The 27,819-nt window shown below is 42.9% G+C and overlaps 1 protein-coding gene across 12 annotated transcripts in view; it reads left to right on the top strand.

Annotated features, from left to right (window-relative positions):
• ERC1 (ELKS/RAB6-interacting/CAST family member 1) overlaps positions 1–27,819 on the top strand; it is a 538,100-nt gene that overhangs the window by 133,977 nt on the left and 376,304 nt on the right. For 8 of the 12 annotated variants that reach the window (XM_048828774.2, XM_048828736.2, XM_048828743.2 and 5 more), the window contains exons 5-7: positions 12,536–12,691; positions 14,599–14,682; positions 17,509–17,676. In XM_048828774.2, coding sequence (XP_048684731.1) covers positions 12,536–12,691; positions 14,599–14,682; positions 17,509–17,676 — 408 coding nt within the window. The remainder of the gene's footprint in view (positions 1–12,535; positions 12,692–14,598; positions 14,683–17,508; positions 17,677–27,819) is intronic. The other 4 variants (XM_048828764.2, XM_048828771.2, XM_048828808.2 and 1 more) reach the window with 1 other exon arrangement.

The following is a 27,819-nucleotide window of genomic DNA, read 5'->3' as shown; positions in this document are numbered from 1 at the left end:
ACACTAGCCATCTAAAGTGTCTGGGGGAGTTCATGTTAAAGAGAAGTGCCAGATCTGCCGGGATTTCAAACCCCGCACGAGAAAGGATAGAGACATTCAGCTGAAGGCCATTCTTATGGAGGCAGCCCTCAAACCAGCCTCGGAGCTGAACTGCTCTGAATCGACACTGAGCACTTCGATACCTGTGCAAGAGCACTCCTTTGGCATTATGCTCTTCCCGGCACTGCTCTCCATCCCCAGTGCCAAGGAAGAGGCATAAAAAACAATGCACCAAGATAGGGTGTTCTCCAGTGCAGTGGAGAGACAAGTGGGGTGCAACCCCTGTCCCTCTTCAGGGACCTTTCTCAAGAGCAGATTCTCATCCAAGAGGTGGAAGCCCTCCTACATCTTGGGGCCATAGAGGAGGTTCCTCGAGATTTGAGAGGAAAGAGGTTTTACTCCCGATATTTCCTAATCCCAAAGGGGGGAGGTGGCTACGGCCCATCCTGGACCTGTGTCGCCTCAACATATATATCAAGAAACTGAGGTTCAGCATGGTCTCCCTGGCCTCTGACATTCCCTTCCTGGATCCAGGAGACTGCTGACCTCAACCTAAAGGATGCTTATTTCCACAACTCTCTCTTCCGCGATCACAGAGTATTTCTCAGGTTTGTAGTGGGTCAACGCAACTTCCAATTCACCACTCTTCCTTTTGGCTTATCGGCAGCCCCACAGGTCTTCACGAAGTGTATGGCAGTGGTAGCAGCCTTCTTCAGGTGTCAAGGTATGCAGGTCTACCCATATTATAGAAGAAGGTCTATCCATATCAGAGAAGAAGAAGATCAAAGGTCAGGCACATGTCCAACACAGCATCAGTACTGTATGGGCCACCTTCCAAGTGCTGGGTCTGTTGATAAATGAGCAGAAGTCAACCCTAGTCCTGGTTCAGAGAATAGAGTTCATCGGGCAGTGTTTGACTTGACCCAGGCCAAAGCTTACCTACTGGAAGCCCGATTTTGAGCTATGTCAAACCTGATTTCCAAGGTCACGGTCCACCCAATAATGACTGCTAGGGTCTGCCTTAAACTATTGGGACACATGGAAGCAAGTACATACATGGTGCAGTATGCAAGGCTGTGCCTCAGACCCTTCCAGATCTGTCTGGCATCAGTCTACTCCCCAAGCAGACCCCCCCCGGACTTAATACTCACTATTCCGCCTCCAGTCCGCACTTCGCTGACCTGGTGGAGAGACTTAGTATCTGTAATGGAAGGGGGTATCCCTTGCTGCCCCTTCAACGTCGGTAACCTTAGTCTTGGGTGCATCAGACTTGGGGTGGGGAGCCCATCTCAGCGGTCTCAGGACCCAGGGCGTCTGGTCCCAGGAAGAACTCTCCCTGCGTATAAACATAGGGGAACTCAGGGCGATACGCTTAGCTTGCCAGGTGTTCCTTCTCCAGATCTCGGGCAAAGTGTTGCAGGTCCTGACGGACAGCACTGCTTCACTGTTTTACATCAACAAGCAGGGAGGAGCTCTATCTTCAGCCCTGTGCCAGGACGCCCTCCAGCTGTGGGACTTCTGCGTGGAACACCCCATTCACTTCGAGGTGTCACATCTCCCGGGAGCCCAAAATGCGCTGTTGGGTTGCCTCAGCAGATTCTTTTCCTCTCACTACAAGTGGTCTCTTCACCTGGAAGTAGTCAGTGTCATCTTCCAGCGGTGGGGGCCTCCTCAGGTGAACCTGTCTGTCACCAGACAGAACAGGAAATGCCATCAGTTCTGTTCGCTGTGCAGGCTCAGCATGGTTCCCTATCCGATGCCTTCCTGCTCTTGTGGTCAGACTGCTACTGTACGCTTTTCCAGTGATCCCCTTGGTTCACAAGGTCCTCCTGAAAATCAAATGGGACAAGGCTAGGGTTGTCCGGATAGCACCAGCATGGCCATGCCAGCATTGGTTCATTATGCTTCTGGACCTTTCACTGGCAGCTCCACTCGTGCTCCCACTCTGCCTGGACTTGATTTCACAAGATCACGACCAGTTGCTTCACTCAGGCCTCACTTCTCTGCACCTGACAATGTTGTAGCTGCATGGCTGGACCCTGAAGAACAAGTCTGCTTGGATTAGGTTTTACAGATCTTGCTAGGTAGTAGAAAGCCTTCCACCAGGGCTACCTACCTGGCCAAGTGGAAACATTTCACTTGTTGGGCCTCTGAATGGAACCTTCTCCATCCCGTTCTTCTCTGCAGTCTATATTGGACACTCTACTCCATCTAAAGCATCAGGGTCTGGCTCTGTCAAGGGTTCACTTGGCAGCCATCTCAGCCTTGCACCCTCCAGTGAATGGCAGATCAGTGTTCTCCCATAAGAAGAGTCATGTTTCTCAAGGGGCTTGAAAGACTCTATCCTCAGGTTTGAAAACCGATCCCCCCCATGAGACTTAAATCTGGTCTGCTGATGCTCATGGGGCCTCCCTTTCATCTTTTATCATCATACTCCCTACTGCTTCTCTCTTGCAAGGTCACCTTCTTGGTGGTGATCACCTTGGCCAGAAGAGCCTCTTAGATCAAAGCCCTGATGTCAGAACTCCATTCTGTGGTATTTTTCAAGGACAAGGTCCAACTGCGCCCCCATCCCACCTTCCTACCAAAGATGGTGTTGCAATTCCACAACACCCAGGATGTTTTTCTACCTGTCTTCTTTCCAAAACCTCACAAAATCTCTGAGGAACGTCCTACATTGGATGTTAAACGGACCCTCGCCTTTTATATCAAGAGGATTAAGCCCTTCTGCAAGTCCACGCAACTCTTTGTAGCAATAGTGGAAAGGATGAGAGGACTACCTGTGTCATCCTAAAGGATATCGTCCTGAAAAATCACCTGTATCTGAGCTTTCTTCAAGCAAGCGAAGATTCTGCTTCTGGGCATTGTGATCACTCATTCCACAGGAGCCCAGACTTCATTTACAGCATTCCTCGTGCAGGTACCAATCCAGGACATCTTCAGAGCCCCAACCTGGAGATTGGTTCATACCTTTGCTTCCCACTATGCTATCATCCAACAGGCCCATGGTGATGCCTGTTTTGGGAGAGCAGTATTGCAGTCAACATGTCCATGAACTCTGAGCCCACCTCCGGGAAAACTGCTTGTGAGTCACCTAGTATGGAATGGATATGAGCAAGAATTGAAGAAGAAAAAATGGTTATTAACCTTTTGTAACTGCTGTTCTTTAAGATATGATACTCATGTCCATTCCATGATCAGCCCTTCTACCCCTCTGTTGGAGCTACTTGCAAGAAGGAACTGAGAGGGCGTGGGGCCAGTGGCGTCCTTTATACTGACGCATATGGACACAACTCCAGAGAGGGCTAATGGATACTACTTAGGGAAAAATTTCCAGCAACTGTGCAGGTGGCATGCACACAACTAGCATGGAATGGACATGAGCAACACATCTCAAAAAACAACAGTTACAAAAGGTTAGTAACTGGTTTTTAGAATTGGAAAATGTACAGAGAAGGGCAAAAGAAATGATTAGGGGTATGAAACACCTTCCATATGAGGAGAGATTAAAAAGACTGGGACTGTCCAGCTTGGAAAAGAGATGACTAAGGGGGGATATGATAGAGATTTATAAAATCATGAATGGTGTGGGAAAGTGTTTGTTATTTAAGCCTTTGTATAATGCAAGAACACAAGACGCCACCCAGTGAAAATAATAGGCAGCAGGTTTAAAACAAACATAAGGAAGAACTTCTTCTCACAATGCTCAGTCAACCTGTGGAATTCGTTGCCAGGAGATATTGTGAAGACAAGTGATATATCTGGGCTCAAAAAAGAATTAGATAAGTTAGTAAAGGATAGGTCCATCAATGGCTATTAGCGAAGATGCTCAGTGACGGAACCCCATGTTCTTGGTGTCCCTAAATCTCTGACTCCCAGAAGCTGGGACTGGATGATGGGATGAATCATTCAACAATTGCCCTGTTCTGTTCATTCCCTCTGAAGCATCTGGCACTGGCCACTGTCAGAAGAGAAGATACTGGGCTAGATGGCCTGTTGAGCTGATCCAGTATTACTCCTGGGGATTTCTGCACCACTGCGCATGCACAGAATTCATGTGTCCCCAATAATTTTATTTTTTTATTCAGAAAATACAATCTGCCCCAGAAGTGCTGCAGTTCTGTCTTTTGCCCATCAGAGGCCACTGTGGTGCCAGAATAGCCAACAGTAGGAATGCAGCAGGCTGTTCTGGTGCCACAGTAGCCTCTGATGGGCAAAAGGTAGAACTGCAGCACTTCTGGGGAAGATTGTATTTTCGGTGGGGGGGAAGGATTTTCTGTGTGTATGCAGTGGCACATATTTCCCCCAGAAGTAGAAGTTCATCACAGCACCTAGTCCATGGAGCCAGTTTAGGACAGAATATGGCACATGGGGCTGCTGGGGGTGGTCACAGACTGAGGTCTGGAATGGCTAGTGAGGGGGACAGACTGGGGCGTGGGCTCAGAAGTTAGTGGGATGACAGGATTGAGCCAGGGTCTGAATGGGAGTGGGGGTGCATGGCCACATGGGGAGGGAAGAGGAGGCTGCAGGGACTCATCAGGTTGGGGCGTGCGGGGACAGGGGCAGATGTGCCTGACTGAATGGGAGAGGTTTGGGATCAGCCAGGTCTGCATGGGTGAGGCTTCCCAAATACCTAACAATCCTGCCCCTCCCCCTCCCGCCCCCAAAAACCTGTGCCATACTTGTTATTAAAAAAAGTGCTTATATGCTATTTCATATAAATGTTCAATAAGTTTGTTCTTATAACTTAGCATAAGTTACTAACTTAGCATAAGTGATTAAAGTAGTTGAAGCTTTAGGCCGAGGTCAAGCTGACCTGAGAGGAATGCTGAAGAAGCAGCTGCTTACTTTTCTCAGATCCTGTGACAATCAGGGTATGTCTACACTACGGAATAAGGTCGAATTTATAGAAGTCGGTTTTTTAGAAATCGGTTTTATAAATTCGAGTGTGTGTGTCCCCACAGAAAATGCTCTAAGTGCATTAAGTGCATTAACTCGGCGGAGCGCTTCCACAGTACCGAGGCAAGCGTCGACTTCCGGAGCGTTGCACTGTGGGTAGCTATCCCACAGTTCCCGCAGTCTCCGCTGCCCATTGGAATTCTGGGTTGAGATCCCAATGCCTGATGGGGCTAAAACATTGTCGCGGGTGGTTCTGGGTACATATCGTCAGCCTCCCGTTCCCTCCCTCCCCCCGTGAAAGCAAGGGCAGACAATCATTTCGCGCCTTTTTTCCTGAGTTACCTGTGCAGACGCCATACCATGGCAAGCATGGAGCCCGCTCAGGTAACCGTCACCCTATGTCTCCTGGGTGCTGGCAGACGCGGTACGGCATTGCTACACAGTAGCAGCAACCCCTTGCCTTGTGGCAGCAGACGGTACAGTACGACTGGTAGCCGTCATCGTCATGTCTGAGGTGCTCCTGGTCGCCTCTGTGAGGTCGATCAGGAGCGCCTGGGCAGACATGGGCACAGGGACTAAATTTGGAGTGACTTGACCAGGTCATTCTCTTTAGTCCTGCAGTCAGTCCTATTGAACCGTCTTATGGTGAGCGGGCAGGCGATACGGACTGCTAGCAGTCGTGCTGTACCATCTTCTGCCGAGCAGTCATGAGATGTGGATGGCATGCAGTCCGTCTGCTGCCAGCCAAAGATGTAAAAGATAGATGGAGTGGGTCAAAACAAGAAATAGACCAGATTTGTTTTGTACTCATTTGCTTCCCCCCCCTCCCCTGTCTAGGGGACTCATTCTTCTAGATCACACTGCAGTCAAGGTGCAGCGAGGTAAATCTAGCCATGTATCAATCAGAGGCCAGGCTAACCTTCTTGCTCCAATAAGGACAATAACTTAGGTGCACCATTTCTTATTGGAACCCTCTGTGAAGTCCTGCCTGAAATACTCCTTGATGTAAAGCCACCCCCTTTGTTGATTTTAGCTCCCTGAAGCCAACCCTGTAAGCGCCCCTCCCAGCGTCAGAGCAATGGCAAACAATCGGGCATCTGAGAGTGCTGTCCAGAGCAGTCACAATGGAGCGCTCTGATGGGGCTAAAACATTGTCGCGGGTGGTTCTGGGTACGTGTCGTCAGGCCCCCGTTCCCTCCCTCCCTCCGTGAAAGCAAGGGCAGACAATCATTTCGCGCCTTTTTTCCTGAGTTACCTGTGCAGACGCCATACCACAGCAAGCATGGAGCCCGCTCAGGTAACCGTCACCCTATGTCTCCTGGGTGCTGGCAGACGCGGTACGGCTTTGCTGCACAGTAGCAGCAACCCCTTGCCTTCTGGCAGCAGACGGTGCAATACGATTGGTAGTCGTCCTCATCGTGTCCGAGGTGCTCCTGGCCGCGTCGGCTGGGAGCGCCTGGGCAGACATGGGCGCAGGGACTAAATTTGGAGTGACTTGACCAGGTCATTCTCTTTAGTCCTGCAGTCAGTCCTATTGAACCGTCTTATGGTGAGCAGGCAGGCGATACGGACTGCTAGCAGTCGTACTGTACCATCTTCTGCCAGGCAGGCAAGAGATGAGGATTGCTAGCAGTCGTATTGCACCATCTTCTGCCAGGCAGGCAAGAGATGGGGATGGCTAGCAGGCGTACTGTACCATCTTCTGCCGAGCAGCCATGAGATGTGGATGGCATGCAGTCCTTCTGCACCGTCTGCTGCCAGCCAAAGATGTAAAAGATAGATGGAGTGGGTCAAAACAAGAAATAGACCAGATTTGTTTTGTACTCATTTGCCTCCTCCCCTGTCTAGGGGACTCATTCCTCTAGGTCACACTGCAGTCACTCACAGAGAAGGTGCAGCGAGGTAAATCTAGCCATGTATCAATCAGAGGCCAGGCTAACCTCCTTGTTCCAATAACAACGATAACTTAGGTGCACCATTTCTTATTGGAACCCTCCGTGCAGTCCTGCCTGAAATACTCCTTGATGTACAGGCACCCCCTTTGTTGATTTTAGCTTCCTGAAGCCAACCCTGTAAGCCGTGTCGTCAGTCGCCCCTCCCTCCGTCAGAGCAACGGCAGACAATCGTTCCGCGCCTTTTTTCTGTGCGGACGCCATACCACGGCAAGCATGGAGCCCGCTCAGCTCACTTTGGCAATTAGGAGCACATTAACCACCACACGCATTATTCAGCAGTATATGCAGCACCAGAACATGGCAACGCGATACCGGGCGAGGAGGCGACGTCAGCGCGGTCCCGTGAGTGATCAGGACATGGACACAGATTTCTCTGAAAGCATGGGCCCTGACAATGCATGCATCATGGTGCTAATGGGGCAGGTTCATGCTGTGGAACGCCGATTCTGGGCTCGGGAAACAAGCACAGACTGGTGGGACCGCATAGTGTTGCAGGTCTGGGACGATTCCCAGTGGCTACGAAACTTTCGCATGCGTAAGGGCACTTTCATGGAACTTTGTGACTTGCTTTCCCCTGTCCTGAAGCGCATGAATACCAAGATGAGAGCAGCCCTCACAGTTGAGAAGCGAGTGGCGATAGCCCTGTGGAAGCTTGCAACGCCAGACAGCTACCGGTCAGTTGGGAATCAATTTGGAGTGGGCAAATCTACTGTGGGGGCTGCTGTGATGCAAGTAGCCCACGCAATCAAAGATCTGCTGATATCAAGGGTAGTGACCCTGGGAAATGTGCAGGTCATAGTGGATGGCTTTGCTGCAATGGGATTCCCTAACTGTGGTGGGGCCATAGATGGAACCCATATCCCTATCTTGGCACCGGAGCACCAAGCCGCCGAGTACATAAACCGCAAGGGGTACTTTTCGATAGTGCTGCAAGCTCTGGTGGATCACAAGGGACGTTTCACCAACATCAACGTGGGATGGCCGGGAAAGGTGCATGATGCTCGCATCTTCAGGAACTCTGGTCTGTTTCAAAAGCTGCAGGAAGGGACTTTATTCCCAGACCAGAAAATAACTGTTGGGGATGTTGAAATGCCTATATGTATCCTTGGGGACCCAGCCTACCCCTTAATGCCATGGCTCATGAAGCCGTACACAGGCAGCCTGGACAGTGGTCAGGAGCTGTTCAACTACAGGCTGAGCAAGTGCAGAATGGTGGTAGAATGTGCATTTGGACGTTTAAAGGCGCGCTGGCGCAGTTTATTGACTCGCTTAGACCTCAGCGAAACCAATATTCCCACTGTTATTACTGCTTGCTGTGTGCTCCACAATATCTGTGAGAGTAAGGGGGAGACGTTTATGGCGGGGTGGGAGGTTGAGGCAAATCGCCTAGCTGCTGGTTACGCGCAGCCAGACACCAGGGCGGTTAGAAGAGCACAGGAGGGCGCGGTACGCATCAGAGAAGCTTTGAAAAACAGTTTTATGACTGGCCAGGCTACGGTGTGAAAGTTCTGTTTGTTTCTCCTTGATGAACCCCCCCACCCCTTGGTTCACTCTACTTCCCTGTAAGCTAACCACCCTCCCCTCCTCCCTTTAATCATTGCTTGCAGAGCCAATAAAGTCATTGCTGCTTCACAGTCATGCATTCGTTATTCATTCATCACACAAATAGGGGGATGACTACCAAGGTATCCCAGGAGGGGTGGTGGAGGAGGGAAGGAAAATGCCACACAGCACTTTAAGCACAGCACTTTAAAAGTTTACAACTTTAAAATTTATTGAATGACAGCCTTCTTTTTTTTGGGCAATCCTCTGTGGGGGAGTGGCTGGTTGGCCGGAGGCCTCCCCACCGCGTTCTTGGGCGTCTGGGTGTGGAGGCTATGGAACTTGGGGAGGAGGGCGGTTGGTTACACAGGGGCTGCAGTGGCAGTCTGTGCTCCAGCTGCCTTTGCTGCAGCTCAACCATACACTGGAGCATACTGGTTTGGTCCTGCAGCAGCCTCAGCATTGAATCCTGCCTCCTCTCATCACGCTGCCGCCACCTTTGAGCTTCAGCCCTCTCTTCAGCCCGCCACTTACTCTCTTCAGCCCGCCACTTACTCTCTTCAGCCCTCCACCTCTCCTCCCGGTCATTTTGTGCTTTCCTGCACTCTGACATTATTTGCCTCCACGCATTCGTCTGTGCTCTGTCAGTGTGGGAGGACAGCATGAGCTCGGAGAACATTTCATCGCGAGTGCGTTTTTTTTTCTTTCTAAGCTTCACTAGCCTCTGGGAAGGAGAAGATCCTGTGATCATTGAAACACATGCAGCTGGTGGAGAAAAAAAAAGGGACAGCGGTATTTAAAAAGACACATTTTATAAAACAGTGGCTACACTCTTTCAGGGTAAACCTTGCTGTTAACATTACATACATAGCACATGTGCTTTCGTTACAAGGTCGCATTTTGCCTCCTCCCACCGTGTGATTTTGGTTGAATGCCAGCAAACATACACTGCAATGCTTTGTTCTACAGTGATTCCCCAGTACGTGTTGCTGTTAACATTACATACATAGCACATGTGCTTTCGTTACAAGGTCGCATTTTGCCTCCTCCCACCGCGTGATTTTGGTTGAATGCCAGCAAACATACACTGCAATGCTTTGTTCTACAGTGATTCCCCAGTACGTGTTGCTGGCCTGGAGTGGTAAAGTGTCCTACCATGAAGGACGAAATAAGGCTGCCCTCCCCAGAAACCTTTTGCAAAGGCAGAACCGCAAATGCCAGGGCAAAGTAATCCTTTCACATGCTTGCTTTTAAACCATGTATAGCATTTTAAAAGGTACACTCACCAGAGGTCCCTTCTCCGCCTGCTGAGTCCAGGAGGCAGCCTTGGGTGGGTTCGGGGGGTACTGGCTCCAGGTCTAGGGTGAGAAACAGTTCCTGGCTGTCGGGAAAACCGGTTTCTCCGCTTGCTTGCTGTGAGCTATCTACAACCTCCTCATCATCATCTTCTTCGTCCCCAAAACCTACTTCTGTATTGCCTCCATCTCCATTGAAGGAGTCAAACAACACGGCTGGGGTAGTGGTGGCTGAACCCCCTAAAATGGCATGCAGCTCATCATAGAAGCGGCATGTTTGGGGCTCTGACCCAGAGCGGCCGTTCGCCTCTCTGGTTTTCTGGTAGGCTTGCCTCAGCTCCTTCAGTTTCACGCGGCACTGCTTCGGGTCCCTGTTATGGCCTCTGTCCTTCATGCCCTGGGAGATTTTCAGAAAGGTTTTGGCATTTCGAAAACTGGAACGGAGTTCTGATAGCACGGATTCCTCTCCCCAAACAGCGATCAGATCCCGTACCTCCCGTTCAGTCCATGCTGGAGCTCTTTTGCGATTCTGGGACTCCATCATGGTCACCTCTGCTGATGAGCTCTGCATGGTCACCTGCAGCTTGCCACGCTGGCCAAACAGGAAATGAGATTCAAAAGTTCGCGGTTCTTTTCCTGTCTACCTGGCCAGTGCATCTGAGTTGAGAGCGCTGTCCAGAGCGGTCAGAATGGAGCACTCTGGGATAGCTCCCGGAGGCCAATACCATCGAATTGTGTCCACAGTACCCCAAATTCGAGCCGGCAACGTCGATTTAAGCGCTAATCCACTTGTCAGGGGTGGAGTAAGGAAATCGATTTTAAGAGCCCTTTAAGTCGAAATAAAGGGCTTCATTGTGTGGACGGGTGCAGGTTTAAATCGATTTAACGCTGCTAAATTCGACCTAAAGTCCTAGTGTAGACCAGGGCTCAGATTTCTAAAGGCTGTGAACTGATTATATCCCCAAGAGGATAGAGGATCCATGTCACTTAAATCTGCTGTTAATGAAGCTAATGAGTTCTCTGTTTGACCTGCTGGCTGCCTGTTCATTACTCCCTCTCTTAATGAAGGTAGCCTTTTTTTTGTCAATTATATCAGCCAGGAGAGTGGATGAATTACAAACTCTAGTGTCTGAATCTCCTTATGCTGTTTTCTAAAAGGACAAGCTGTACCTGTGCCCTCATCTAAAGTTCCTCACCAAAGTGGTGTCTCGGTTCCATATTAATCAAGCTATCTGTTTACCAGCTTTTTCCTCTAAACCTCATACTCATAAGGATGAGGAGAGTCTTCACATGTTAGATGTCAGGAGGAGACTAGGATAGTGTTGGTGTTTTACCTGGACAGGACTAAATCATTCCAATCATCTTCACAGTTGTTTGTGGCAGTTGCAAACTGGATGAAGGGCAGGTCCCGACTTTTCTCAAAGAAACTCATCCTGGATCTCCTCTTGTATACATTTGTGCTATGACTTGGCCAATGTAAACCCTCCAAAGAGAGTGTTAGCACATTCATCAAAAGCTCTAGAGGTTGCAAATGCCCTTCTTCCCCAAGTGCCTGTTCTGGACTTTGGCAAACTTGCATACCTTTGCCTCCTCTTATGATGTTTCTCAGCAATCTAGAGATGAAGCCAAGTTTGTTGGGTCGACCTTCAGTCTTTATTCAGGTAGACTCTGATCCTCCCCTCCAGATTGACCTGCTTGTGTGAATCACCTGAAGTGGAATAGACTTGTGCAATCACTCAAAGAAGAAACAGTTACTATCATGTTCTCTGAGACGTGTTGCATGTATCCATTCCACAATCCACTCTCCTTCCTCTCTCTACTGGAGTCTGTCTGGTAAGAAGGAACTGAGGGAGATTGGGCGCAGCTCTGTCCTTTATACCATCATGCAGTAGCAGAGGGCACATGCACCCACCCTGACAGGTACCGCTGAGGGAAAAATCTCTGACAGTTGTGCACTGGGCATGCACACACATGAAATGGAATGGACATATGCAACATATATTGAAGAACAACAGTTACAGAATAGGTTAACCATTTCTTCCTGTTATGTCTAACACCTGAGACAATAAACAATCAACAATAAATCAAGTAGATTGGAAGACCTCTATTTATTCTGTTACAGCATGAAAAAGACAACAGATTGGATTGTTTACTTGTAACATGTATGTATTTTTTTAACTGTGTAGAAATATTTGAAAAAGTATGTGTGAGGCTTGGACTAATTTAGCATCACTATATGTTCATCCACTCAGGAATAGATTGATATCAGTGCATCCATTCCGTGCTTTATGATGTTTATTGTGTTTCTCATTTGTCACGTAGACCACATCAGTAGAAGCTGAGACGAACTTGTTTCACAAGCTCTCTTTTCCCATACTTGTGGCACATCCATGGCTTAGGGTCACTATGAAACTGCTGTTTGTACTAATACTGTGCCATCATTATTTGTATTACTGTCACCATAATAATTTCTCTGGTGTATATATAACCTCAGGACTGCAAAGTGACTGTTTCACAGTCTCTTACTTAGTGTTCACTTCAGATGCCACCCATAGCAACAGCCTAGTTCACAGGCTTACACTCCTTTGCTTGCAGAATGGAGAGAACTGGAGAAAAGTGCCCTCTCAGGCAGTCAGTCTTAGTTGCTTAGAGATGATGTTTAAACAGGTGCAGAGTAATTACTCAGAGAATGTTTATTAAGGGGCAGTTACAACACTGGTGCACTCATATACATTGTTCCTCTTACAGTGTGTTAATGAGACGTTTAACTGCACGTTGGTTTCCCTCTCTTCTTACTCTTTTCAGGACTCAAAAATCTCCTCCATGGAACGTGGCCTCCGTGACTTGGAAGAGGAGATTCAGATGCTGAAGTCAAATGGAGCTCTAAGCACAGAAGAGCGTGAGGAGGAAATGAAGCAAATGGAGGTGTACCGTAGTCATTCCAAATTCATGAAAAACAAGGTAATTAGAGAGCAATGATAGTAGCATAATGAGTTCTGAGCCTTGGGGAACAGGTGGGAGAAGTACTCCTACTCATGTCATCGAATCAAGGGATAGATTTGGGACCTGCCCTGTACTGCGAGCATTGGGAGATAGGAGAGAGGAGGCATCTGCATTCTACTCTGAAATGACTGGACTAGCCTTAGAATATTTAACAAAGGAAAATGGAATGTTTAAGGAAAACTATAGAACTGTGGGCCAGATTCTGTCTTTAGATATACACTCACAGCTTCCATTGACTTAAGTGAGATTTGTCAATATCTTTGGTTCTTATCTAGTTCTTCTTATAGTTTGTGTAGACATGCCCTTAATTAACCTAAACACTTACTGCATGGCAAGCTGGGTTGTAGAGCTACAATTCTCTAACATGCCGCTTACTAACTGTGTGTGTGAACTCTGCTGATGCACACTAAAAGTTCCCTAGTGGGCATCAGCAAGGTCATATGGACAGTTAGTGTGTGGTATGTTGGAGAGCTGTAGATTGACACCCCAGCTTGCCGTGCAGTAAGTGTTTGTGTAGACATGCTCTTAGTTTAGCAGCCTTTTAAAAATACTTTATGGAGGGAGAAAAATATTTCTTCCCATTTGACCTGTTGGATCACTGTGACATGACCAAGAGATTTAGTGTTGTTTCAAGCCTGGGGTGAGCATGAACTGTAGTGAAGGAGTTTCTGTTGCACTGTCCTTCCGGTAGTGTTATCATAAAATGAACAGATTCTACTTCAGTAGTGGTGCCAAGATTTTTTCAAACTTATGAGTATGTTTGTGCTGCAAGGCAAGATGGCACTGAGAAACACAGGTACTTTGGCACAGAGCTTGGTATCAACACTGCTTGCTGGACTGTAGAGTTTAAGGTCACTTCCTATTTTGTTTCTACTGGATATTGTGGAGTGCTCACCACTGTATTTGTCCTTCAGTGAAATGATTTGTTTAAACAATATAGTTCTAACCTGTTGGAGAAAGTTAAACACAAGATTACAATACCCTAAAGCAGAAATATATGTGGTAATAAGACTTGTTAGTGCCTCCACCACTCCAGTACATTGACTCACCCCAGGGAAAACGCCTCTGTTTTTTAAATAGCGCTTTTTATCCTGTTGAGTTACCACTAGCAAATGAGGAGGAGGGGGGGAACATTTTAGGCATATGCAAAGGCCATTTGAATTACCAAGCTTTCGTACTACCTTACCATATCCAGTTATTTCCCCTTCACTGTGTTAGAAACTCACATCACATCATCCTCCCCATTTACAGACTTGATGAACCTATTTGCTTGTGATAAATTTCTGGATCTCTTCCATACATCACAGGCTCTTCTCTCCTGCTGACAACTTCCTCCCTACCCCTTGTTGATTTAACAGCCTTATCCCCCTTGTGGCTTATGACCAGCCACAATCCTGTTGTCTTCTCCTATCCCTCTGTCTTGTCTTGCTTAATAAATGTATATAGTTGTCCTTTTAATGATGTGCTTGTGTTAACATCAACAGCTGCTTCCTGGCATATTAGTCCAGTTTACACCTTTGAAGTAAATGATTTTTCTCTCACTATTTCTGTTTTAATTTTCTACTTGCTCCCAGTTTCAAAATGGTTGGGTAATATGCCCTAGATCTGAAATGTATAAACCAACTGTAACCATGTTTGTAGTGTTAATTTTTATAAGTATGGTGATGAAACTCTTGCCTGGGGACTTGTGAAAATAGAGGAACTTCAAACTCCTCTGATCATGACAGCAAGGATGAGGGAATGAGTGACCAGTCATGATCTTGCTGTGTAGTTCTTTGTCACGTTTCGTCACTATGATGGCTGAAATAGGTCAACTAGAAGACAACAAATGATAAACATTGAAAAGAATAACAATGTCGTGGCAGGTAGAGCAACTGAAGGAAGAACTAAGTGCCAAAGAGGTTCAAGGGGAGGAGCTGAAAAAAAGAGTGGCTGGTCTCCAGGCTGAGGTCTCTGCCGTAAGATTCATCTCTTTGTGTGCAGTGGCCATTCACTGGGTCTTTGCTAGGTCTGTGGCTTTCTGGTAGCTTACACTTTTCTTCTTTTACACTCTGCTAATTTACATGACAGTAGAACTAACCAGTTTGCTCTGCTCTGTATCTGCCTCTTGTTCACATCAGCTTGGCATCTGTAGCATCACTGTTCAAAACGCACTCTGAATACCTTATTTGTTGTCTTAAGTAGTATGATTCAACTTGATGGTTATTTGTTCTGTCATATTGGGGCAGATTTTCAAAAGTGCTCAGCACCCAAAATTGCAGTTAGATTTTTCAGAAGAGCTGCAGTTTTATTTAGGCACCAAAATGAGTGCATAGTTTTTTCTACAGCATGTGCTGAGCTCCTTTGAATATCTCTCCAAAGATGTAACAGTGGGAGCTGGTGGTGCTGAACACTTTTGAAAATATATCCTTGATGTAGTTGCCTAAATGAGATCTGTTCTCTTTTGAAAATCTGGCCCTATATCATTTCTGCAGTATATGTTTTTCCTTACTGGAAAGTACTGTGAATGCTCTGGGTGATCAGTGTGTGTTCAAGAGCAGAGAGATGTGAACACTTCAGGCTGCCTTCATTTCCTGTGCAGCTTTGATTGGTATGCAGTACATTCCTTCCTAAAGAGCTTGAGCATGATAGCTCGGGGGGCTCAAGGCTCTGAAATTTTGGATCTGGGGACAATGAATTTATGACATTTCCTGAGACTATTAATATTGCATATTATCTGTATGCAGGTAAAACGTCATCAAATTAAAATATCTGGGCTAAGAGAGTCTAAATTTCCTCTTCTTCAGGTGGAGCCAAAGTAAATTGTCTTTTTTCAAAAGCAAAACTGACCAGTGATTTTACTCTAATTTGTGTTGCCTCTGAATTGGAGAATGTAGTGCCATCTGAAGCTTACAAGGTTTTTTTGGTTGAGAGACAGTAAGAAAACTGAACTAGCCTGAAATTCTGTAATTCCTTTCCATTTCTTATGCTGTACCCAAGGTAATTAATGCATTTGGTTTTGGTTGTTATATAGGAACAAAAGTTTGAGAGGCTGACTGCAGAAACTGCTACAATTCACACTTAGGTGCCTCTCTGCTAAATGGAATGAGGAATCTTTTTATTGAAGTATTTTCTATCAGTAAAAAGAACTAATGTGTCTAGCATCTAGTGTAAGATGAACATTAAAGTCAGAATTAAGTTAATGACTTACCATTTAATAGTCCTCTAAATGAAATTCTCTTTAACTTCTCTCCAGTTTCTCCTTTAAAAAATGGAGAAAGAAATTTTAACCTGTCCCCAGTTTCTACACACCTACAGTCATCTCCCCTACACACCATTTTACTCCAGGACACACAGGTCTGAGGTGATGTGTTAGAAAAACTGCAGTAGATCCAAGAAAGAGGATTTTTAAAATATCCATTTATCAACAGGGTATTGTCAAGATATAAGGAAACTTGTCCACTTCCTTACTTTCATCTAAGGACTCAAAATATTATTTTTAAGACATCTGTATTGCCATTAACACCTCAGATTATTAAAATTGACATTTTTTAAAATATAGTTCATTCTTTTAAAAAAATAAGATTTATGCTTTTTTCATGTGTATTTCATTCAGTTTGGAAAACAAAATTGGACTGGTCAGTTTCATTTTAGTTTATAATCTGCTTCATTTTCTGGTTTGCATGAATTTAGCATGCTGTTGGGCTTGGGTTTCCAGCACTGCTGGGGAAGTTGTTTGTAAATAGTTCATGTTTGGCTTTATAAGGACCTGTTCCTCCTCCTTTGATCAAAATGTTAGGCCTAAATTAAATTGCCCTTTTTTAGGGGAGGAGGCAAAACCAGAAATTTCCAATTATAAGCCTGATTTATGTCAGTTTGTAGCCTCAACCAATCCCTCTCTTTAAGCATGTATTCTTGACTTCAGGTTTGGTTCCAAAGGTGTCCTGGGTGATGGTTGTTTTTAGTCTGAGGTTTTTAATCTTATCCCACTACTGTGCAGATGAAATTTTTCACTCATTATTCATTGAGATTCTCTGTCTCTTGAAACCATGGGAATTTTGCCACTGTCTTCAGTGAACTCTAAATCTGCATAGAGATTTTCATTGCATAGCAATTCCAAAAGCAGCTTTTTTAGTATGATTTGTTGTAATTTTAGTGTTAATAGTTTTACACTAGACTCAGACTCACTTTAAGAAAGATTCCCAAATAAAGGGATGTTTCTCATGTCAGGAAGGGTGAAATGCTAGTTTTACCAAATGTAAAAATGAAAGGTATGTTTCACTGACATTCTCTCTGGAGATGGGTTTGGATTGGTGCGCTGAAAGGGTGGCAGAAGAAACTAGTTCAAGTGACAAAAGGCAAACACCCATCAAAGAGATCACTCAGAGGTATACCCAAACATATCTAATCTCTTTAGGTGTTTACAATGCACTGTTACTACCTGAGCAATGTACATATCCAGTACAGTTCTGTTGCATCTTCATTAAAAGACTACCCCTGGTAAACAGTTGATTTTGGATTGTCCATTATAGGATAGCTGAATATGGGTTTCACTCTATTTAAATGCATACCTTTTACTAACTGAATGGGATTTACTTCCCCCTTTTTCCCCTGATGTTCTGTGGAGACCTTTCTGCTAGGCTTACAGGCAGCGAAAGACTTGTTCTTTAGAATATCATTTTCTTCTTTGGTAGTTTTATGAATGATCATTTTTTATTGCTGTGTTAAAGGTATAGATTGGTAACTATCGATCCTCTCTTCTTTTTCCTCTTCCCCATGTTCGTTTCCTTCTTCAGATTGGTCAGGTGAAACAGGAGCTGTCACGCAAAGACACTGAGCTGCTGGCCTTGCAGACAAAACTGGAGACCCTCACAAACCAGTTCTCTGACAGCAAGCAGCATATCGAGGTGCTGAAAGAATCCCTTACAGCTAAAGAACAGAGAGCTGCCATCCTGCAGACAGAGGTGAAATGGACACTTCTATATATGTGGACTATTTGGGACTTTGGAGGTGGGGAGGAAATCCAGAGAGGGTTGTGTGTTTTCTTTCTTGATTGTTTCCTGCCTCGGGACTGCAGGGCATTACAACCCTTCTCGCCTCTGGGACATTTTTGCTGCATTCCAGAATGTCCCATATTAGTGGCTGTGTTCAGTGTTGCTTGTACTGAACAAATCATTTCACCTATTAGAAATGTGGGATTCTGTAGGGAAGGACTTCTAGAAGAATGACAAGTGTGTGTACGTATGCATGTGTATACATGCTGTACTAATGTGCAATTAGCAATCCGTTCTTAGATACAGCTATCTTGGAATCTGCTATGGCTGGGCTGAGGGAAAGGGGAGGGGGTTTGCAATGGCTGATCATACAGCTAAAAAGAGAAGGTGGAGGAACTGAGAGCATTCTGGTGGCTGCCTTTGTGGTTTCTTTACCACCATCAGCACTTAGTGGAACTCCTGCACATAAGCTTTTGCTTGCATCTGAGACATGCGTGCCGTGCTTCAGAGAACAAACCACATATTCTGAAAATAGTTTTTTCTTAAATTTAGCAACTTCTGGGTTTGAGGACAAATCTTCTTTGAACTCTTGTTTTATATAGGGGAAAAGTGTACATCTGCACTTCTAAAGTTTAATGAACACTGGAATTAAACTGCTACTTCTGGAAATCCTTCAAGAACAGGCATAAATTGCTGTGACACTGTAGCATTTCAGTTGAGTAACTTGGATAAATACAGTGATGGGAAAGATCCAAAAGAGGGCGCCATTGTATCAGAAAAGGTTTTTCTGACATGCATGACAGAAAAAATCAGTAATAGGCAAAGAGTGGCTTGTGTTCAAAGTGGGGGCAGGTGTGTGTGAAAGAGTTGTAGGATAATGATGATACAAACATTCTGTATCACAGACTATGAAATGAGTTATATGTGCGATTTATTTTTTTCTTGATTAGGGATGTTTTTATTAGCTGTATCTGGTAAATGATTATGGCTATGATTGACACACACAGAGGAAAAGTTTTTTTACAGTGGATATTTGTGGGTACTCTGTAATAGCTTTTGTGAGAGATTGAAGCTGCAGAATCACAACTTTCCTATATGATAGGAACATGGTGGATTGATACAAATCAAATTGATATAAATCACTAATTGGAGTTGCCATTTAAATTAGCAAGCAAGAAACCTTGATTTAAATAATTGATTTTAATCTTGCTTAACATGTGTACTTTTTAGTTATCTCCGCCACCCCCTACCAGAAAAAAAGTTAATTCTCATTGGTTGGTATAACCATTAAATGCTGCCAATATGCAACTAAATATAGTCTTTACACTAAATTTGGTACTTTTTTTTTGCTATCCTCGGTGATACACTGTATGTATACATATTTATTTAAGCAATTATGTAGCTCAACGTAATTTTTTTTCAGATTCTTAATTTTTACATTTGTATTGTGTTAGAAAATGTTGAATGACTCATTTCTTATTTACTAGATTATAATTTTTTACTTGGGATTTCTGTCAGGCTGCATTTGGATAGAAATTGGATCTCAGCTAACAATGCACAAAGCTAGCATTTTCAATTTGTTTTAATTTAAATAAAATGACTTTAAATGTGCTGAATGCGTAAGGAAAACAAAACATGCTATAAAAACATAGTTTGCATTCAAAAAGCAACTAATATATTAAAAGAAGGAACTATTAACTATAGTTAGGGAATTGACCGTTGTGTCTCGTAACCCTGGGCCAGATTTTCAAAGATATTTAGTTGTCTAAAAATGCAGATAGATGCTTAGTGGGATTTTCAAAAGTGCTGAATTAGGTTAGCTGTCTTACTCCCATTGAAATCAATAGGAGTTAAGTGCCTAAACAGGATAAATACTTTTTAAAAATTGGTCCCATGTCCTTCAAGCTTTTAGAATTAATAGATCTCATCCTCTCCCACCTGTTTTTTATTCACAGATTGGAAGAGGAAAATAAACTCTTCTACTTTTTCAACTCCCAATTGCTTTCTCAGTTTTGAATGAACTAGTCCAAACAAAGAAAATATTATCTCTTCTAGCTAAACTGAAACCAACAGTCATAAAGGCAAAAGCCTTTTTTTTTTTTAAGCAAAAAAACCTTGAAGTACTTATATTTGGAAAAATGTGAATATCAACATGCATTGTGTAGTAAAGAATGAAAATAATATAGATTCTTACTTAATGCAGTACATGACTTTGTGTCATTTATAAAGCTTGAGTTGACCTCAAATTAAAGATGTTTTCCGTTGATTCAATATAAAAATAAAAAAGCAGAACCCTGAACTCATTAAAACTTGAGGAGGGCTCCTTTATGCAGCATATTTTTTCTAAATTGATCTAAATAAATTTACAGTAAGTCTAGGCCTTAACATATGTTGTCATAATTTCAAATTTAATATTAAACAGATGTATTTTAAAAATAAAATGTATTTAATTTAAATTTAAGAAATAATATTTTTTAAATAATTTTCTAAATTATTTTTATCCACGCTGATTAGGGAGAATATTTGTGTCTTAATTTAGTTGGGGCTTGTAACAGCAGTAATATTAAAGCTTTTGTCTTTTGATTTGGGGAATGATAACATTAAATTATCTCACCTGTAATATTAATCATTTAATGCTTGGAAATAACTTTCCTGTACTAGTATTCTCCAAGGCACCGTCTCATATAACATCAGTGTGCAATGCAAGAACAGATTTGGCTGTTTCTCTAAGCAATGAGCACCTTCCTTTTCTCAGGAGATTGAGAGATTATAGATTCAGCTCTGCGGTGCCAGAAACTTTAGCAACATTAGGATTTGAGGATGCTGTATAAAAACTTTTGTCTCTAGGCCGCTAGTTCAAACCCACTCCAAGGTGTTCTTGAGTGGAAGTTGTTACAATCTGATAGCTGTTTGGCCTACATAAAGAGATGATGATGATTCTCAGGTTGTTTCCCAGTATCCATGTAAGAAGAACATTGAAGTGAAAATCAAAGAATTACCCATTAGTGTTTCTATAAACCGTCTTCTTCCATACTTCTAGGGACAGTTGTTCCCTTTCCAACAACCACATTTGTCGCTAATTTGCACATTTGTAGACATTCTTCACAGAGTCGCCGAGGATTCAGTAGTCATGAACAGGTGATCACCTGAGATATACTTGTTCTCTAGATAAAAAGAGGACTTTAGTCTCATGACAATGAACCCAGCAACTTTCACCACCACTGAATTCACCAAAAGAGAAATTGGTAATGTGAGGAAGGTTAGAGGAGAGTTACCAGGTCTGACACTCTTCAGTATTAAAAAAATATCTAGGTCATTATTGGAACACGCTCTATTACTTTTCTGAAAGCTTGCTTGCTTTATTGTGCATAAAATTATAGAGTAGAGCGAACATAGGTTGATTAAAAATATTGACCTATGAGGGGTTTCCTGTGTTAGAGTTACTGTCACATCCTGTGGAGTGGGCTTTAACAGAACCTTTTGTTGATCTTAAAAGCCAATCATTTGGATAGCATTTTAGGAGTAGTTTTGGTTAACTTTGGCTGCTGTGCTTTTAGTTTGAGGTAGTGAATGTCCAGTGCAGATGATGGGTCAAAAGGAAATGAGAGAGAATTTCGTGACCCTTTAGTAGCTGGGGAGTAAAATACTTTTGGCCTCCAACTGGTAATACTGCAGTGACCAATCAGGAAATATAACTTGGTAGCTGTAGGAAACTAGAAGGAACTGTGGAAGAAATAAAATGTTAGCAAGGCACACTCTGCAACCGGTGATCCATTAAAACCAACTTTCGTAGGGAGAAGTAGTTTAAAGGTACTTTTAGATGAACATTTTTGTGGAAATGGCTTTCTCCCTGAGCCTCTGCCTTTTATTCTTCCATAAGAACAGAGTGCAGAGGTGATGCAGGATTCAGGCTTGATGGCCGAGAGATTAAACTTGGCACCTGCCTTATTAGAACTAAGAGTTACAGTGTCCTATTTTGGAGGAGTTTACCTTGAGGGCAAGTGGGTGGAGAGGCTACTATGGTTAACTTCTCAATTTGTAAATGAGCCTTTATAAATGGTGCTATGAATTTACAATATCTTTGTAAATAAAGAAAAAATCAATATTTACTTTAGTTAAAAGGTTCCATCAATATAAGGTTGTTCTTTTATCCTACTGAGCCCTTTTGTTTGGATCAGGGCTGCAAGGTATTCAACTTCAACGGGAAGTTAATTCGATATGTTGAAATATTGTGCATTACTTGTATATTCTATCCAAGTTGGCATGATTCTGTGACCTGAACCTATTCCATAGGGCAAGTGAGGAGATTCATATTCAGCAAAGAAACTAATACAGCCCCTAAGAAGTGTATTGTGTACACTGAATGTGTTAAATGAAAATATGAGTCTTTAAAGTCTTGTCCATGTTGGGGCTTGTAACAGTGTTTTGAAACTATGTTAATACACTGTTACACCAAAACACAGTTTCTGTGCATATTGGAATCTGTTTCAAACTATGGTGGGGGCGGGTTACGAGCCCTAGGTGGTAATCTGTATATAGGTTTGGAAGAATTTGTTTATCTGTAACTGTCAGTAAATATCAATTTCATTGTACACGTTCACACAGATGAAAAAATATTTCAGTGAATAACAGGGTGGATTTGATTTAAATAATTTCAATCACTAGTCAGGAAGACTCAGATTTCTTCATAAAAGTTCATTCTTGTTGTTATAACCTTAATACATATTCAGTTTGGAATGAATTAGTTCAAAGGAAGAAAATATTCTTTCTACACTGGCAGAAGAAGCTACTGCTGTTAAAAGTGAGATTATCACTTCAACAGTTCTGAATCCAAGTGCTTAAGTGACTTCCACCAGTTCACTGGTGTGACTTTCTTTAAAACATCATCAGCAAACATCTATTTCTTGAATGGTTCACCCTTAGCTCTGAAGTTTATTATAGTTGGCATTATGGGGGGATGATTGCTGGATGTACATGTTATAGCCAACTCCTCTTCTTCAGCAAAAAGAAAAGGAGTACTTGTGGCACCTTAGAGACTAACAAATTTATTTCAGCATAAGCTAACTTCAGCAGTTAGTTTGACCCTGGTACCGAATATTGAGAATATTTGTAAGAAAGTGAGCTGGAGATAGTGCTTATCCCATTCATTTTTAAAAAACAATAAAACAGTTATTTCCCTGCATTTTGTCTAAGGCTACAGAAATAGGCTTCAGGGTACTCAGCATGTGTTCAACATTTCTCATAAGCCCAATGTTGAGAACTTTGGCAGTGACAGTGCCATCTATTTTTGCATGATTTTGTTCACAAACTGTCATCAGATTCAGCCAGTTCTTGATATAGTGCTCAAAACAGTCCATTACTGAGTTCCATTGCACGTCTTGTGAGAGAGTTAGCTTAGTTCCTCCCACTTTTTTCAGAGCAGCTGCTGCAAAGTGGTTGTTATGGAAGTATTTTGCAATTTCAACAACATTAGCTGTTATTTCTGGAACACTGAAGTCTTTGTCTACAAGGTGCATCAAATGAGCACTGCAACCGTATGTTATTAGCTTGGGACTCTCTTCACTCTCTGCTAAATTTCTTCTCCTCTTGGATGCATTTGCAGCATTGCCTGTGACCGAGCTGCATACTAGACATTTGAATTTTTTTCACAGTTTGTTATAGCTTTTACTGCTACTACTTGTAAGTATTCTGCTGTGTGTGCATTTCCTGATGTATCAATTGTTTCTGTAGGGAAGACATTCCCTTCTTCTGTTGTCACACAAGCACATTCAACAGGATCATTGTGGACATTGCTCCACCCATCAAGACTCAGGTTAACAATTTCACCCTCTAGACCTTTTTGCACACTCCACAATTTCTCTTTCATACACTTTATTCAGCAGTTTGCCTGCCACATCTGCTCTGTTGGGTGGACTGTATCCTGGTCTTAATGACTGAACCATGTTAATGAAGTGTGGGTTCTCAATTATACGGGAAGGAGAGTTTGTTGCATAAAAAATCCGGGCAATTTTTTCATCAATTACCTCTTTTTATAATCTGCTGGTTCTTATCACAAACTTATCTTTGGTTGTTTCTGGATGATGGAGATTTTTTTTTCTTTTTGCTACAAGTGATATACTGTAGCTATGTGACATACATGATGTGACTGAAAAACTCTCATTAGCAGATAACTCTGAAACTATAGAAAATTATGGTGATCTTGAAGGTGGATAGTCTTCAGAATTCTGTATGTTGAGGATGGATTCTCCTAAACAAAATAAGTCAAGGCAGTTATTTAATTATTATTGCCATACTAAGGTGCCACAAGTACTCCTTTTCTTTTTGCTCATTTAATATTACTCATTGCATTCACTGACACTAAGTACTACTTTAAAGGTGAAATTGTAAAAGGAAGATCTGCCTATTTCAGCTGTTTATTTTTTATCACAACTGCATCTAAAATGATAGTACCATAGAGTAACAACTATATTTTTTGCTCAAACATGAGAATTCAAGAGTAGTCCAGAAAGAAGACAGGTAGTCCTTAAGAAAGAAGTCTGAAATAAAAAAGTTTACCAACCTGAAGATCTTGCATGTTCAGACATGTTGCTTTAATCATCTTCAACGCAGCTTTCTCCTGAGAAGGAGCACTTCTCATGGTGTTGTTTGATTTGGGCAACCAGGCCTTGCATTTCTTTGTTGCGCTGTTTGCATTTTACACACATGCCTGTCTTAGCCGCAGGTAGAGGAACTTCAGTAAAATACTCCCAAACTGGGTCTCTTTTACAGCCTGCTATCGTTATAGGTTTTCCCTTCTAGTGAGAGAATGGTATGGTAGATCTCAAATCAATGAAGGCTACACCCAGAAAGACCCCAAGACTTCTGGAATATGCTGCTCAAACAGTTTTTCACTTTTGTTTCTACTGCCTGTCCCTCCCTTCTCACATTTCTCTCCAGACTTCTTCTCCTTGTCCAGATCTGTTCCGTCCCCAACAATCTTCTATTCATTGAACTTTTTGAAACTTTGCTCTTTTAGAGAGAGGTAAGGGATTGACTCAGCGTACACAAATTTGCAGAGGGACAATAGCGTTGAGGTCTTTCTGTCTTTCGTTTCTCTTCCTTCCTTCCGTCTACATTTTTGCTGTTAACAATCATGTTAACTCTGGAGACACAAATCCAGTTTGAGAACTGCAAAGCTAAGCATCTTTGATGGTATCTTCTAGGCTGAGCACTGAGTCCCATTGGGTAGATAGAAAGATTAACCTAAATAATCTATACAGAAGCCCCTGGAACCCCAAAAGATTGGGTCCCTAATCCATGAACTATTGGAACTCATTTACAAATCTTTTCTTAAACATTCCATGAATATATTGTCTCATACTATAGCATTAGAATTTATAATCCCTATTCCATGATGAGATATCTTTGAGCTATAATGTTTCTTAATTAAAATCTTTAGATAAGTTTTTTCCTCAAAAAGCATTTTATCAAAAAAATCTGATTTAAATCAATAAAATGCATTTTTTTTTAAATCATTGATTTTTATCCACCCTGGTCAATAATAGGAAATTCACAGATAGGCAAAGTAAAAAGAATGCTGCTTAAGAGCTGGATTTAAGATGTTTGTACATTTTGACATGTGATGTTGACAAATTATGTTTTTAATGGTTGTAAAGCTTTAACTTTTTGAATCGCAATATCTACTGTCATTCAGTAATTATTGCCTGACACCCCGTCCATAATATCCTACCACTGTGAAAATTTAAATAACTAAAAAAAGGTTTAAAATAAAATAGATATTATCCAATAAAATTATAAAAAAAAAATTGAATTCTGCCAAGCCTATCTGTACAGCATGATTGTTTCATAAGTATTGCTTATCTTCGATAAAGCAGCAAGTCTTGCTCGTTACAGTTCTGTTCATAATTCGTTGACAAACATAGTTCGGTCTATGTTGGCCGGGGAAATAGTTTATCGCACCTCTAGCAAAAAGTATGTTTAATTATGATTTATTTGAAAGATGCTAAAACAGAGTAACCAGACATTGCTTTGATAACAGTTTTCAAATATAGTTTCATTTAGCAGTTTCATGCTTCAGCGGGCCTTTTCTACAGCAGAATAGAAGTATTGTGTTTGACTCTAGAAGCCAAATACAGCTTGCTTTTTCCCTTCACACACCCCTCAAACATCTTTGAACTCTGACTGCTGGCATAGACAAGACCAAACTGTGTTCAACACGCAATGAAAAATGAATAGTTAGCCCTTGTTAGAACCAGTTAGGGTGCATCTACATGAATAAAAGCTGGACATGTAATTCAGCACTTTAGTAGGTCCACTGGTGGCAACAAATTCTGTTGAAGCAGCATTAGACATTACAATGGTAAGTGTTGGTGCCTTGTGTACACTAGAACTTTTTCATTATCACCAGTGGAGTTGTACCAGTAAAGAAAGATAATTTAGAATTTTGCTATTATAGATAGGTCATAGGGTTTGGTTAGAAACTGTTAGGAGCTGTTCACACTTCCTGCATTGAGTGTTGATCAGGGGTTTGGCGTTATCTGCACAAGTGACTCACTAACTTATATTCAACCGTGGTTTGGGGAAGTGAGGGCAGGTAGGGGAGAGTCATTTAATATCACATATCAAATATGGCTTAATTTCTAGTGTAGACCTTGTAGATAGTTTCTTAAATGTGATTACAAAGTACCAGTTTCACAAAGAGATACTTCTCATTACTATACAACAAAGTTAACATTGCATAAAATTTTCAATAGTGCTTAAATATTTAGGGGGCTAAGTCCCATTAACCTTCAATGACACTTAGGCTTTGTCTACACTGGCACTTTCGTTGTTAAAACTTTTGTCGCTCAGGGATGTAAAAAAGCACACTTCCTCCGAGAGACAAAAATTTTAACGATGAAAAGCGCTGGTGCAGATAGCGCTTTGTCAGCGGGAGCCGTGCTCCTGCCAATGAAGCTACTGCCCCTCGTTGGAGGTAATTTTAATTTGTCGCTGGGAGATCTCTCTCCTGGTGACAAAGTGCAGCTACACTGCTTACCTTACAACGGTGCAGTTACAGCGGCACAGCCGCGCAGTTGTAAGGTGCGCAGTGTAGACATAGCCTTAGACTCTGAAGTGCCTATGTCACTTTTGAAAATGTAACTTATGTTCTTAAGTCACTTTGATGCATTTGAAAACTTTTATCAGTTTCCCCAAAATTTATAACCAGGTAATAGTCTCATGATCAAGCCTTTAACCTACCTACAGAGTCTCAGAAAATATAGTTTACTAAAACTCCCCCTCACAGTCATATAAATGTTATGTCATCTCTTGCATTTTTTCCATTTATATTCTTTCCCAGCAGAAGACACCGTATGCACAGGCGTACAAGCATTGGTGGAGTTATGGGTATTCTAGTTCCAGCTTCTTCTACAAGAAATTTCAGAATCAGAGTTCGTTCTGGTTTTGTCTATGACTATCCATACTAGGTAGTGAGATATACAACACTGCATCCTGCCACTGTATAAAATTTCCCCAAAACACAGGTGTTTGTATTGAACAAACAAACTTATAACAAGATAGGCATGAATCTTCAACAGACTAATTGTGTGTGTGCAAATGTCTGAGAAAAGTTGGTGATACCCTGTTGAGGAGAGGATTTTGGAGTCTGTTGTATTGGCTATGCGCCTTTCTGGGAAAGAGACTATGTGAAGTTTGAAAGTGAATACTGGCAACTGACCTATCCAGGATACTCCTGTGCCCTTGGAAGCTAGATGATTAATGCAGAAAGGTTGGAAAGCACATAATTGTATAAGAACCAGCAACCACCCTATTTCTCCATTAGTACTTTGCATGCCATACCATTAGTGCAACAGTCCCCAAACTTTTGAGGGTTGTGCCCCCACTTACCTCGTCTGCGCTGCCCCCCCCCCAAAAAGAAAAAAAAAAAAAAAAGCTGGGGCCAGGAGTGGTACTGCAGCTCCGGAGGGGAGGGATGTGGACAGGAATAAGGGGGCTGAAGCTTGGGGTGGTTCTGTGGCCGGGAATGGTGCCGCAGCCAGGGGCCGAGGCTGGGGGCAGGAGCAGAGCTGTAGCTAGGCTGCAGTGGGGACTGGCAGCCAGGCCTGCGGCTAA

This window comes from Caretta caretta, chromosome 1, assembly GCF_965140235.1.
Source record: "Caretta caretta isolate rCarCar2 chromosome 1, rCarCar1.hap1, whole genome shotgun sequence".
Taxonomy (NCBI): Eukaryota; Metazoa; Chordata; order Testudines; family Cheloniidae; genus Caretta; species Caretta caretta.
The sequence above is the reverse complement of the archived record's forward strand: the minus strand, read 5'-3'. Positions and strand labels throughout refer to the sequence as shown.